Source organism: Fundulus heteroclitus, chromosome 23 (genome assembly GCF_011125445.2).
Source record: "Fundulus heteroclitus isolate FHET01 chromosome 23, MU-UCD_Fhet_4.1, whole genome shotgun sequence".
NCBI classification, from domain to species: domain Eukaryota; kingdom Metazoa; phylum Chordata; class Actinopteri; order Cyprinodontiformes; family Fundulidae; genus Fundulus; species Fundulus heteroclitus.
Window position 1 is genome coordinate 13,538,106 of NC_046383.1, and position 14,349 is coordinate 13,552,454.

The 14,349-nt window shown below is 39.4% G+C and overlaps 1 protein-coding gene across 2 annotated transcripts in view; it reads right to left on the minus strand.

Annotated features, from left to right (window-relative positions):
* The window catches only part of gria2b (glutamate receptor, ionotropic, AMPA 2b), a 64,714-nt gene that overhangs the window by 22,108 nt on the left and 28,257 nt on the right, over nucleotides 1–14,349 (minus strand). For both annotated transcript variants that reach the window (XM_036127536.1, XM_036127535.1), the window contains exons 3-4: nucleotides 12,900–13,139; nucleotides 956–1,152 (exon numbers count right to left, since the gene is read on the minus strand). In XM_036127536.1, coding sequence (XP_035983429.1) covers nucleotides 956–1,152; nucleotides 12,900–13,139 — 437 coding nt within the window. The remainder of the gene's footprint in view (nucleotides 1–955; nucleotides 1,153–12,899; nucleotides 13,140–14,349) is intronic.

The window sequence follows — 14,349 nt, forward strand, 5'->3', positions numbered from 1 at the left end:
TCAATTTGTATTCTTTAGTAGCAAAAACTAATTTAACCCTTACACCCCCACCCAACTGATGTGACCAGCAGAGGCCTTCATTTAGTCTCCAATACACTGTAAGGTAATGACGTTAAAACATATTATACAAGGTAATTAATTGTTAATTAATTGTGGGTAGTGAATATGTCCAAAAGGCTTCTATCTTTGTCAAAAATGCAGCAGTTAGCGGTTCACATAGCTTCATAATTGTGCTGTTTGAAGACAGAAATGCTTGATAACATGAAAATCCACCGCTTCGAGTCCCCTTGTGAAAACTGTTGTATTTCTATCCTGAAACCTTCTCTGATTGTTGAGCAACAGCAAAAAGAGGGACAATCTTTGCTAAGGGACTATAAAAATAACTCTTATTTCAATCTGAACAGATTATTTTTAGTAACTAAAGAACTGACTGACTGTAGACACGTCAGCCAGTGATTACCTAAAAAGATGTTAAAGCAGTAAACTTCTGTAATTATTTAAAGTCTAAATAAAACGACTGAAGTCATCTTCATTTGTTTTAACTGTAATTAAAGTTTTGTTTACTGACTGAATGAGCAATCAGTAGAATTGTTGTGGCTGTAATTTAAATCAGTTGAAGATTCTAGTTAACTGGGAACTTTCTTTTTTATATATTTATATAAACTAAATCCTAATTTTGTTCTACTGGGGTAAATCTGCAATAATTGAATTATTAGCATTCCTCGCTTTCAAGCTTCCCCCCAACTTGTTTTAATTACTGCATCTATTTCCAAATTAATTATGACATTTTAATTAAATGGAAGGTCAAACTTCATAAATAGCAAACACGGAGGAAACGCTAAGTGAAACTTTCTGTAGTTTAGTCATACATAAAAATATATTTTTTACCACATGCTGTCCAAAGCTGTTGCACGCACTTGTTTGTCCAGAGTACATATTTAGGAAACATAAGCACCTGCTCCATGATGTCTTTCACTTTGTCCTGTTCACAGTCCAGGATCACCCTCCTCTCTTTCTTGTTCTCCAGGTCCTGGAAGAGCGAGCGGTAAGCTTCGTCCTTCCTCTCATCTTTGAGGTTTCCCACATTGATGGCGGTCACCTGCCACTTTTTCTCTGCCGCTGTGTCCAGAACCACCTGCAGGGTTGTAAGGCCTGCGGACAGAACGAACAACGCTCCAGATAACATTACCATAAACATTAAACCGCTATCAAAATGTTAACAGTTTAAAATGTTATATTTTCCACCAAAAACAAATCTCACTTTGAAAAGAAGCACATGATCCTAACATGTATGTAACATATGTTAGATTGTATGCATTGTGAAAGTGAGATTAGGAAAAAAATCACAATCTTATATATGCATATTTATTACATTTTCAAAACCATTTTTTCTAAAACAAACATATCACTGCTACCTAATATGTATGATAGCCTGTTGATCTTAGTGATACTATTTGCTCACAGGTTATGATCCAGATGGAATCTGCAGCTTGATCAGAGTAATCAGCCAGAGCACCAAGGCAGTCGTTCTCTACCAACACGTCGTTTCTCAGGTTTTAATTTTACTGATCATTAAATGCAGCGCCGTGTTTTTCTCTGTGTCTTAATTACATGATATCATGATCTCATTAACTCTCGGGGTTCTGGACTTTTTGTTGTTTTTTTGCATCTGGAGTCCTGAATTCCCAGCTGTGTAGCCTCGTGTTTTTAACCCATGTCTAGCTGTGCTGTGTTTAATGTTCCTTCTAAAGTTTTTATAAATTCTGTTCACTTTTTCTCTCCTACTTTTCTATCCAGCTCTCTGCTGTACTCAGGTGTTTTCTGTTCAGCAGGTAGTTCAACTTTCCTTGTAATCACTCTATAGTATTTAAACGGTTCTCTTTCAGTCCTGCCTTGTCAGGTTTTCAGTTGATATTTTGTTGCTCTCTGTTGGATTCTCCTGTCAGCTTGTCTGTTCATTCTGCTTTTGTCCCGTGTTTGTTGTTGTTGCCTTGTCTCCTGTTTACACCAGCCTGAGTTCATTATTAAATCTTCATTACATCATACTCTGATCTCAACCTCGTCTGTGTTTGGGTCCACAGCATCACCCAAATATGGCAAATGATGCTGCTTTCTGGGGATTTTTACTTCTGAGAAAATTAACTATAGACAGAGTTATGTTTTTTTTTTTTTTGCCATGTGAATCATCACCATCATCATAAGTAAAGCACATACTGATGGAGAAAACGAGCCTTACACCATCTCAGCATGGGTCCATAAAATAAAATCAGAACCATAGTGGAAATGAATGCTGAATGCTTCAGCGTTTGTCACTGACCTACTGTGGTAAAATATGGCCGGACTTGGCTCACTGCTCTTAAAGCACCCTGCAAGTTGCCAGTTTTTTAAGCCTTCAAGGCTCTGCAGTCAGACACGGTTCTGCTGACGTCCTACTCTTCACTGGATGAATCTCCATATGTAACGAACAGAACCAGAGGACCCAGAAATCAGCCAGACAAACAGGTAGCGTTTTAAGACAGTTTATTAGAAGGCAGGCTATGGGTCAGAACCAGGAAGGGGGAGGAAGACAGGATGATCAAGGGGATAAACTAGAGTCCATAGTCCGAGAGCCAGTCCAGAGTCAGAATCAGGTGATCAGAGATCCAGGGAAAGTCCAGAGCAGAGTCGGGGCGCAGAAACAGGTCCAGTAACCAGCAGGCAATCAAGTCCGACAGGGGAAAGGCAGGCTCAGAGAATCAGGAGACAGAAGCGGACCGGATCATGGGCAGGCAGGCGGACAGACAGAAAAAGCTGGATAAGACTCACCGGTGGATTCGTAATGATCTGGCAAAGATGAGTAGGCTGAGGCGGGTATAAGTAAGTGGACGAACATTTGACCGTAGTTGAAAACTAATTAATGGTAACAGGTGGAGCTGATATAGAGAAGGGTGGTGGCTGGAGGCTGAGAAGTGACAGGCCACATAAGAAAAGTCTCAAAAGGTCCAAAACCAAAACTAAACTGAACCCAAACTATGACACCATATACACATTCATGGTATGAACTACATTTTGAACTGAAGAATTTGCTACTGTTACTTTTGTTTTTTGATGGATGTTGTCAGGCATTGATGCCTTCATTCATCATTCCAAACATAACAGCTCTTTTGCAACTTGCAACATTTTATTGATTGTAAAATGTCCTACAGTTTAATGACTATCAGACAAATAAATGTTGTTAACTACAACTATGAATACAGTTGAAAAAGAAAAAGTTGTAAATGTTAAGACATAAGCTGTTTATTCCTTTGAAACAAAGGAACTTACTCTACCAGTCAAAAGTTTGGACTCACTTTCTCATTCAACAGTTTATCTTTATTTTATTACTACCACTGGGAACTCCTTAAAGACAGTTGGAAAACCATTTCAGGTGACTAACTTCAGGTAGCTCATAGAGAGAAGGCCAGAGTTCACAATTTTGTGTTTGATACATAATTCTATATAGTTTTGAGTCTTAGTTTTGATGTCTTCACTATGTGTCTGCAATGTAAAAAGTGATGAAAATAAGGAAAAGCTATTGAATGACAAAGGTGAGTCCAAACCTTGGACTGGTAGTGTACATTTGTATAATAGTTATAAGAAGAATCAACAGCAAGAAAGTCAAAATAAGAAGAACGGATAATGTTTTATAGGAACTTGCTCACTTATGTAAAACAATCTGTATGAGTCACAGTTGCTCTGCTATGAACCTGAACATGTGGGAGGAAAATGGCTGTAACAAGCAATGCACTTAACTGCATCAGCACCGGTAATGCCTAATATGGCTGAATGTCTTTGCTTCATTTGTTTTGAAATGGGTTTTTTGTGCAGTCTATTTGATTGTGTCAAAATGAGCTGATCCTCTGGGATTTGTTTGGCATACAAACAAATCCCAGAGGATCAGCTCATTTTCTATGATTTCAGTTCAGAGATTTCCTTAAAAAGGGAATTATGCTTTTTTTCCCTCATCCACTTAATTATTTCACTACAAATAAAATAAGTTCATAAATGTAAAATAACAAAAGAACCCTTTAGGTAATAATAATCAAAATGGTAAAATTCAGTATAATAATCTCAGTGAAGGCACTAAACAGTATCAATGAATGTATATTCCTATCACCAACTAGTTTCCTTGGTAAATCTTTGCTGATATTGATCCCTGGCCGACAGAGAGCAGGTAGAGGGGTTTGATGAAAGGGTTTGTGTGTTTCACTCCAACTCACCACGGTGAGGTGAATTACAGAAGTAATCAATTTTATGCGATGCAGCCATAGTTTTATGGCGGTGGAGAGGAAAACGGAGGCTTGCAGTTTTATCTAAGAGGGTGGTACATCATGGCTACAGTGAGGTCATTGTGGGGTAGTTAACTTTGACTGTTTTATTAATGCTTATTAAATGTGGTAATTAAAGCTCAAAATGAGTTACAGAAACATAAAGAAATAACAAACAGAAGATATTAAGAAAGTTTTTAGACCACATTAATGACATTTAAAGCTGGATTGTATATTTGGTTTAAAATAATTTGAATGAAATCCATCCATCCATCCATCCATCCATCCATCCATCCATCCATCCATTTGTCCTCGCAACTTTATTTACAAAAAACGGAATTGCTCATGTTTCATATTCCCACGCATGGCTAACGCTGTATATTGTAGAAATAAACAGTGAGTCGTCTTGTTAGAAAACTCACGCCTGAGTTTACTTCCTGGTTCCTGATCCAATCACATAAGAGTTCCCAGGGTTCCCAAAACAGAGCGTGGCATTTGGGATTTTATGTTGACAACAGAGCAGCAGCCTGCAAACATGGAAGCCGGTCCGAGAGGCAGACCAGTAATATAACACAGACTATCTTCAGACTATCTTCAGCTGTCACTTTATACATTTCGTATTAAATAATACTGTATTCTTCAGTAATGGTATGGACCGATGGGTTGTTTGTATCTGTAATACTTTATCGGCTGGTTCTGCTGTTCTTTTTATATCTCCCTTTGCAGGTGAAGAAGCAGACTGGGGATGTTGTATCGCTTTCTCCCTGTTCTCTCCTCGTTCTCCGTCACCATTTATCCTTTTTTTCCCTCTTCTACCTTCTTGTTTCAGTGCCCATTTAACATGAAATATTCCCTGCATAAATTATAATAAAGCATCTTGCATATATAAATCAAGTGGAGCACTATAGCGAAAGAAGTAAGGCTCCGCTTGTGAAAGTAAAATCTGTTGGACTCTTTTTGGCATTAAGACAACAATTCTTAATGCCGCATTGCCAGAAAGGACACAAAAAAAATAAAATAACATTATTGAACTTTTTGCGACTTAAAAAATAGAGATATAATAAAATCATTATCTTTCTAACTATTGCTCCGTGTTTCTAATAGATCAGCTGTAGAAAGGAGGGTTGAAGTTAAAACTGTGTTGCTATATTTATGAGCCGCCCAATGAGGTAGAGACAGTGTTGTAGAGGTAAGCTAGCTTTTGGGATCCATTTTGATGTCGCAATGGAGTTGAATTTGGAGCTCATTGGGGGGTTTGGACTGTTTCTTCCCAGGGTTGATCTGGTTGGCGGTCTGATCTAGACGGTGTTCACCGGTTTTCTCTTTGACTCCATCTCCAGATGGGGCTGGGGGGCTGTGCAGGGGGTCAGGATGTTGACCAGGGTTGTTGTCTTTACGTTTCTTTCTGTCTTTTTGCAGAATAAAAGTGTGTTGTTTCATATTCCCATTGTCCTTTATCTCCTCTATTTTCTCCCTCCTCCTCAACTTGCTACCCCACTTCCCTTGAGGAGGATCTTTCTCCTCTTTTTCCTCTTCGTTTCAGTCTCCATGTCCATTACATTTGAATAAATCCCAAAGCAAATTCTAATAAAGTTTTATATTTATATATCAAGTGGAGCATTATTGCCAAAGCCATAACTCTGTTGGGCTTCTCCATGGCACTCCCCCTTGGACAGGACATGTTAAAATTAATACATTTTTAAAAAGACTTAAATTTAAGTTGCAAAAAAAGAGTCTTCTGAGTTGACTTACACTTACACTGTGAAGACTCGAGACTTGACTTATTCCCAAGTCCGGGACTTGGGTCTGATGAACAATATTCAATAAGCAGAGGTAAAAGCAAGCCAGTATTAGTAGAACATTGGAGTCTGTCATGTTTACAGATGACTGTTTTCTATTATATGGTTATATGAAATGGTCATGGTTTAAAATAGGCATAAGAATAATGATTTGGGTTTAATGCACCTAACTAATTAGAGACCTTTGAACTCAAACAGGTGTTTCCTAAATAAAAGAATTAGGATAGAACAAACTCTGTCTCTGCTGGCCTTATAAATGGGAACTTTGTTACTTGGCAATAAAGCCGTGTGCATCATTATTCAGATAGTTGGAGGCATATGAGGCTCAGAGTCTGCGTCAGAGTAAGCGCCTATCAATCTGGGTCAGAAATATCTCACACAATGCAACTGGCTGCTGTTTAGGCCTCTCAACAAGCATTCACCCCCGCCTCACTTAAAATACTTTTTTTTTCAGCCAAACATTTCCTACATCAAAAAGTGACGTGCACACATATGCAGGGGGAGATCTTGTGCATGTTTCAGAAGTGCCACCGGCTTTTTAGTGCAGCCCCGTCTGCCCCGGGAGCAAGAACAAATTGCAACTTCACTCGCTTAAAGTGAAAATCTTCAATTCATAAAGAGAACATTGTAGTCCCTGCATTCGTAACAAAGGTTGGCTTTCTGAATTTATCCAAGTATTGAATTTTTTCCTCTGATTTACTGGGATGCTCTTGCAGAGGAGGATACCTTTGTCTGTATCTATTTATGGCTGCTTGAGAGTTTAAGAAATGCAGAAAGAAACCCACAGCAAAAATTATAGCGCCTGATTTGGAACTCCCAGCGGCGATGTTCGTTCATCCATTAGTTTGAAAGTGCTAATCAAATTCATGATAACCTTTAGTAACTCCGATGCCTCCTCGCCTTTTTTCCCTGAGAAACACCCACGCAGAGACACCCTCACATCATTTACCAGCCGGCTCAGCCACATACAATCTCCCTCTGTCGCTCTCTCTCCTCCTCTCTTGCCACACGTTGGTTGCCATGGGAATGAGACGATCACGCTGACCTAATTAGACGGCCATGCAATGATGAAATATGCACAACAGGCTCCTCGGTGCTGCTGTGGACGTACAGTAGGGAGATCGGGTCATTGCTGGCGTGAGCTTGGGGATGATCTGAAACAGCTTGTTCCTCTGATTTTAGAGAAAAGCTGTGTGTGATCCTCTCTTAAGTGGAAAGCAGACTGCCGGGGAAGGTGCTGCTATTAGAACACAGAGAAGAGGAGAATAGAGAACCTGCACAGGTTAGGAAACAAAAGTGTGCAACGAAGGAAACTCAAAGTCTGTCTAAGGCTCGGTGGGAGGGTTTAAGTGATGTAAACGATAAAGATTGTAAGGTAATCCCTCTTAATCTGGCCGTAGCTCAGTGCACTGTATCCAGTCTGCACATGTAGCAACTCAACTTGTGTGAACTGATGTTCATTCAGTTACTTTAAGCTACTGAGGGAGAAATTCAAGAAGAAAGAACATCTTTTGCTCCTGCTATTTGCTTTTTTTGTGCAATGGATTGCACTAAGTACAGGCAGATGGGAGCAATTAGCACCTAATTTCATGTCAGGTCACAGTTCTCTCTTCAGTCACAAACACATTCGGCGCAGAGGTGATAAAGAAAATTTTTTTAGTGTTTATGTTTGGTTTAATTGCCCATTTGGAATTCATAGACATTTTTGTGTTTTTTCTTTCATTTATTTTTCCAGAACCTTTACTTTGCTGATGCAAATAGTAAAAAAATAACCCCAGATGTGTATTTAGGGTTAATGTTAATGCATCCCAATATTTACTTTCTTCAAGTATTTCTATGCCTTTTAAACAAGAGTATTATTTGTCCCCACTGCACTTTTTGTGCTATCTCTAACCTTTTAAAAGTGTACTATTGCAATTCATTTTAATCAAAATTTTTGTTTAATTTGCTGCTGTGAAATCCCTACAATATTCCATTCTGGTGTTTCCTACCAGTTAAAGAAATCCTTTTCATGTACAAGAAATTCAAAACATGCATAAATTGATTGCCAAAACCAAATTTAAGGGGTTAAAGTTAAGAACATTATTTTAAGGTCTTTGTGATTTATATGGAGATAAAATGTATGGATTAGTTTGAATGCTTCACATTGTAAAAATTATAGGTGGTCTATTCAAATATATTAGAAATGATAAAGAATCCTGATGCATCTCAATAATCCAGGTAGAAAAATCCCTCCAAAAAAGTCGAGTAGGTCCTGTGAACTAGAGGATCTACTCAACCTTCTTTATAGAGATGGTAAAGCTTTCTGAGGTCTATCAGGATAAATAAAGCGATTGTGATTACAACCATTTAATTGATTTCCTTTGTGAGGAGTCGTTCACCGCCAATGTTTCTAATACCGATACGACTTTGTGCTCCACACCTCAGTTTCACTCAAGGGTCCCTCAATCTCAATCAGCCTCTTTAACTATTTCACTACAAATGAAGACATTTCATGAATGAAGAATAACAAAACAACCCTTCAGTGAATAATGATCAAATTCAGTAAAACAATCTCCATCTACCGGCACTAAATTGAACGGTCTGCGGGAATTAATATTCCTTTCACCAACTAGTTTCCTTGTTAAACTGTTGCTGATATTGATCCCTGGTCATTAGAGAGCGGTTTGAGTGTTTTATAAAAGTCCATTTAAATGTGGACTGCATGGAGTTTGATAAAGTGATCCTGGGAATAGATTTGTCTTCTTGTCAAGCTTCTAAAATACAAGATTTACAAACTCACAGTAGTCCCTGCTAATGTGCATTTTTCTCCCTGCAGGCTGTCTAAGTATTATTGTAAGCCATGAATCTTTGCTTTTTGAAAACAATCCCGACGCATCTTTGTAAAAACTTAAAAATAACCACTCTTATCTCCATAGCATGAAGCACCAAACCTTGGCTTAAGATGTAATACATCAAAAGAAAAGCACGCTTTTGTGAAGAAATTACAACTTTTGGTGTTCCCCACAAGAATAGAACGTAAATTAAGTTTTTCCTCAATGTTTCTTATCACAGCAGCACTATCAAAAAATGACACTATGTATGCAAATGAGTTTTCCTTTTTATTATAGTCTAGCCACTCTTTGCTAGAGAAGAATGCATTTTTCTGGAGGAGAATTAGTAGATGGCAGCAGAAAATGAGTTGCATGACACAGCAAAGGGAGATAACTTACTAGAAGCAATTTTTCTGTTATCGTCTTTATTACAGGTTATTATAGGCAGCTTTCTTACCCATTCACTTTCTGTATTCCCCCCATCTTCTTCTTTGTATTACATCTCATTGCTGGTGGGCTTTAAATAAAGCTTCAGTCTTTTCAGCCTACAAAAGCCTGCTCTGTGTGCAAAACCTTTCAAAGAGTGTTCAAAGAAATCTAATCTTACTTTCAGATTTTGACACAATCAGTGTGACAAAGAAAAGAACCTATGATGAAAAAGACCAAAGGATGATGTCAGATTTGATTCATACATCAAATAAGTCTTGATATTAGCTTGAAGGTAGATTATTTTTCATCTACCTTGTAAATTCAATCTGTGACGTTATTCGTCAGTAACTTCAGGCATACGTACTTCTGATTGCAGCTGTTTCGTTCATACATGTCTTTTTGTTTTGTTATGAATATATAGGATATTATAGTTACTTTTTTAACCTTCTTCTTTATCTGAATGCAAGTGTTTTACTTTGTTACAGGAGCTAAAAAAATTACTAAACACATCAATGTACTTATCATTTTAAATATTTGTATGAGACCATCGGCATATGATTCACTGCTGATGTTTGCATCAAACCAGTTAATCCACACATAAAAACAATCCAAAGCAAATCAGATGAATTTGAGGGTGAAAAAAAGGTAGAATGAAAGAGGGAATAAATATTGAATATGTGAAGGAAAAGATGTGTAAAAAAGTTTAGAAAGCCAAGAAAAGCATTCTGAAAAGCATCCCTGCTGCTATGAGCAAATCAGTATCAGCTGGTTTAATATTACTAGTGACCCACAAAAACGATTTAATCACAAAGTTATTAATGCAAAGAGACCTTCACAACAAAAAAAAAAAGTTAATGGTGCAAAACATACAAATAGAAATGGTTAGGGCTTCATTTGTAAAAACCCTTAAATGTTCCGGTGAGTGTGGTTGGAGCCATAAACCAGAAAGAACATCATTTAACCACAAAGCCAGGCACCCCTGATGAACTGGCAACACGTCCAGGGTGTGCTCTGCCTCTCGCCCAATGACCGACCGCTGGACATGTGCACCAGCCCCTCCAACCCTGCATGGATAAGCAGCAGGACTCAAAGCCTGAAGCGCTGTGATTGGGAGGAACGGCCTCCCTGATCTGAATTTGAGTTGTGTTCTGTTATTGGATTTCTGTGCTAGTCAAGGATTGTCTATAATGAACACCATGTTCAAGCATATGGGTCTCCATCAGTGCATGTGGCACCAGGAAACCTAAGGCCAGAGGTCAATGATCCACTTGTATCTTCTGACCTTTGGCTACATGTCTAGGACACGCGGGTGAAGATGAAGGGATGCCTTCAAGGTGAAGAAGAGGTCCAATCAAGCATGGTTGAGTAGTGGGACTCCTGAGGCAGCTAATAGGTACCATGAGGCCTTGTGGGCTGTGGCCCGGCTGGTTGCTGAGGAACTCAGACCTAGAAGGAGTCTGGTGAGGCCATGGAGAAGGACTGTTGGTCTGCTTCAAAGTGATTCTGGTAAACCATCCAGCGCCTCAGGAGGAGAAAGCCGTGCTTTGCCAACACTGTTTACCGTGGAGGTGGGGAGCTGCTAAACCCTGACAGAGGACATTGTTGGGCGACTGGAAGAAGTATTTTGAGGATCTCCTCTATCCCGCTGTCACATCTTCCCTGGTGGAAGCAGAGACTGAGGACTCAGAGTTGGAATCACTCATCACCCAGGCCGAAGTCACCGAGGCGGTCAGAAAGGTTCGTGGTAGCAAGGCTTCGCGGTGGATGAAATCTGCCCTGAGTAAGTCAAGTCTCTGGATGTTGTGGAGCTGCTGTGGCTGACACGCCTCTTCAACATCACATGGCAGTTGGGGACAGTAGCCCTGGACTGGCAGAGTGGTGGTACCCCTTTATAACAAGGGAGACCAGAGGGTGTGCTCCAGCTACAAGGGGATCTCACTTCTTAGCCTCCCCAGCTAGGTCTGTGCCAGGGCGCTGGAGAGGAGAGTCCAGCTGATGGTCAAACAGCGGCTGCAGGAGGAGCAGTGGGTTTTTGTCCAGGCTGTGGGTGCTTTTTCCATCCGATGGGCGTTGCTGAGTGGCTTGGCTCCATAGCTTCTCCTTGTTTTTTCATAGCTCATGCGGAATATCGTACCTCTGATTATGTCTTATTATGGTCAATATAAACAAAAGATCTTTGTTTGCTAACAAATAGAGCAAAAAACAAAGTGTATAACACAGGAATAAATTAGAATAAGCCAACAGGGCTTAATAATTGAATCAGAAAAACCTTTGTATGCCAGCAGACTTAGATACTGGCATAGACATTTGTGGTTAAAGTTCGTGGTTAGGCCCCTTTAAAAAATATCAGTTGTGGTTTGATAAATACCCAAGCTTTTTGTCAGGTGTTATTCACAGATAAGGTGTACAAGAAGGTGGTGAGACCAGCGATCTTCTATAGTTTAGACACAGTGGCACTGAACAAAAGACAGGCGGCAGAGATGACAATGTTATGATTCTCATGGGAGTGATGAGGATGGATAGGATCAGGAAGGAGTCGTACATCAGAGGGACAGCTCATGTTAGATGTTTGAGATAAAGCCAAGAGGCCAGACTGAGATGGTTTGGATGTGTAAAGAGGGATGGTGAGTACATTGGTAACAAGGATGTTGGGACTACAACTGTGAAGCAGGAGGCCCAGAGGTAAACCAAAGAGGAGATTTATGGATGGAGTGAAAAAGGACATGAAGGTAGGGGTGTGAGAGACGATGCAGAAAATAGGGTCAGATGGAGATAGGTGACTCACTGTGGCAACCTCTGAAAGGGAAAAGAGGAATGAGAATAGGACCATACAGAGACGGTGTTCTGCACCGTGTGACTATAACAACAGTCAGCCCCATGTTGCCAGAGTTGTCTGAGATTTTACACTGGAAATCTCACCGATGAACAGAGGGATGTAAGTTTAAAGCTGTTTTGAAATAAATACAAATGTGGCCAATGAGGAGTGATTTTGTGTGTACACAACAACTGCAACCATATGCAGATTTTTATTTGTATGTTTTTTTTGTTGGGGGTGGCACAGTGATCTGCACAATGTCTACTGATGAGCAGTTTAGCAGTCAAATCTCACAGATTTTTCATTTTGAACAAAAAACATGTAGCAGGTTTTACAGTGCAGGAGCCTGTTGACACCATATACAGAAGATATAATGCGAACAAATGACAGCTCTCTGGAGGGGGAATGGAAATCAACAGCTGCAGGTCATTTTATCTCCTCTGTGATATGATGACTCTGACTGCACCTCCTCGCCCATGATGTTACATAAAAACACCCTTAAACACGGGAGCGGCTGTGGCTGATTACACGTGACAAGCTGTTTATCATAAACCAAGATGCCCTTTAGCTCGCTTTACCTGTACCCTGTTTGTTTCAAACAGTAGGATTTTAGGTGTTTTGTACAGCAGCCAAACTGTGTGAACATGATCACTGCAGCAAATTCCCTTTTTCTTAATGGGCGACAACTTTAAAGCCAAAAAGGACTTTGAAACAAATCCCTCAAATTATTCTTATCTATTTGTGTTTTTTGACTTACCTCGATCACTGTCATATAGATAGGCAAACTTGTCCCACTTGTAGTACTCGATGAGGCTGAGGAGGGGCCCCCTAATATCAGGCCGCATCTGGATAATGAACTGCTGATTTCCGTCCAGAGGGAAGCTGGGCGTTATGAAGGAGACGTGCAGCGTGCCGCAGAACGACGTGATGGTGTTGACAGACTTCTTATCATAGAATCCAAAGATGGCGTAGACTCCTCTTGAGAACTGTGAGCAGACTAAACAAGGGGAAAAAAAACATGCTAAGACAACAATTTTGATTGTAAATTACCTCATTTGAATCTTAGATTGCTGTGGAGCTTACTTGAGCTTTCTCATTTTTTATGTAGCTAATGATGTAATATGGTAGATATTTAAGACCTTCATCATGAGTATCTATCTCCGGATTTTCTTTAATCGGATTAAAGGGACCTATTAATGTATTTTGACCATAAAAAGAAAACGTTAATTCTCAAATAAAACAATACACGACAAGCATCCGTCCTGATAGTGTTTGCTTAGTCCTTTTGTAGCCTGAAAAGAACTTTACATCAGGCGCAATCAGCACACAAAATTTGCTGTGCCATTTCCTGGCAGTACCATGAAACCGCAATTGCCGCAGCTACTGAAAGAGCCAGTAGATCGTCTAGCGTTGCCTCACGGTAAGGTAACAGTCTGGCGTGGTCAAAGATCAACCCAACAGGGTTAGGGTTACTCCAGCGCTTTCTTTTTGGGCTTCCGTGGGGCGTTGCTGACTCGCTTGGCTCCATTGCTTCTCCTTCTTTACTCATTGCGTGCATGTCCAATATCGTATGCAGTATTGTCATAGTAAATATACACAAAGGAGTTTAATTTATAAATAGAGCAAAAGCAAAGTGTAAAACAGAGATAAAATATAATAAGCCAACAGGCCACTGTAATTTAATATGAAACCAGAGCTACTGCTGTAGAATTTCACACTCGTAGCACGTGACTAGGCAACTTTAATGGATACATTTAATAACTTATAAATCTAATTATTTTTTTTCACAAAACTAAAAACATATGCTGTATCTCAGGATTTGTTTTAACAATAATCTACTATTAATTATCGCAACTATGTTTATTACTAGCTTCAACACACCACTGAGTGCCATAAAACTATATATTTTTTTGTTATTAAAGGGCCTTTTGTGCATCTAAGTAACATTCATTCCAACTTGAGTAATCAACTCATTATTACCAGATTGTCATTTTAGTGGCCTACTTAAAATCCCATGCTCTAATACCTATTCTTTAAAAGCGTCATTCGTAGCACTCAAGGAAACTGTACAAATCCAACAGGATAACAACAATAAATCATAATTAAATCAACACACATTTAAAAGTTACAATGAACAGGAAGTTACTGTAAGTGGGCATTCTTGAAAAGATATTGTTTTTTTTTTGGGGGGGGTTTAGAGTGGAGGT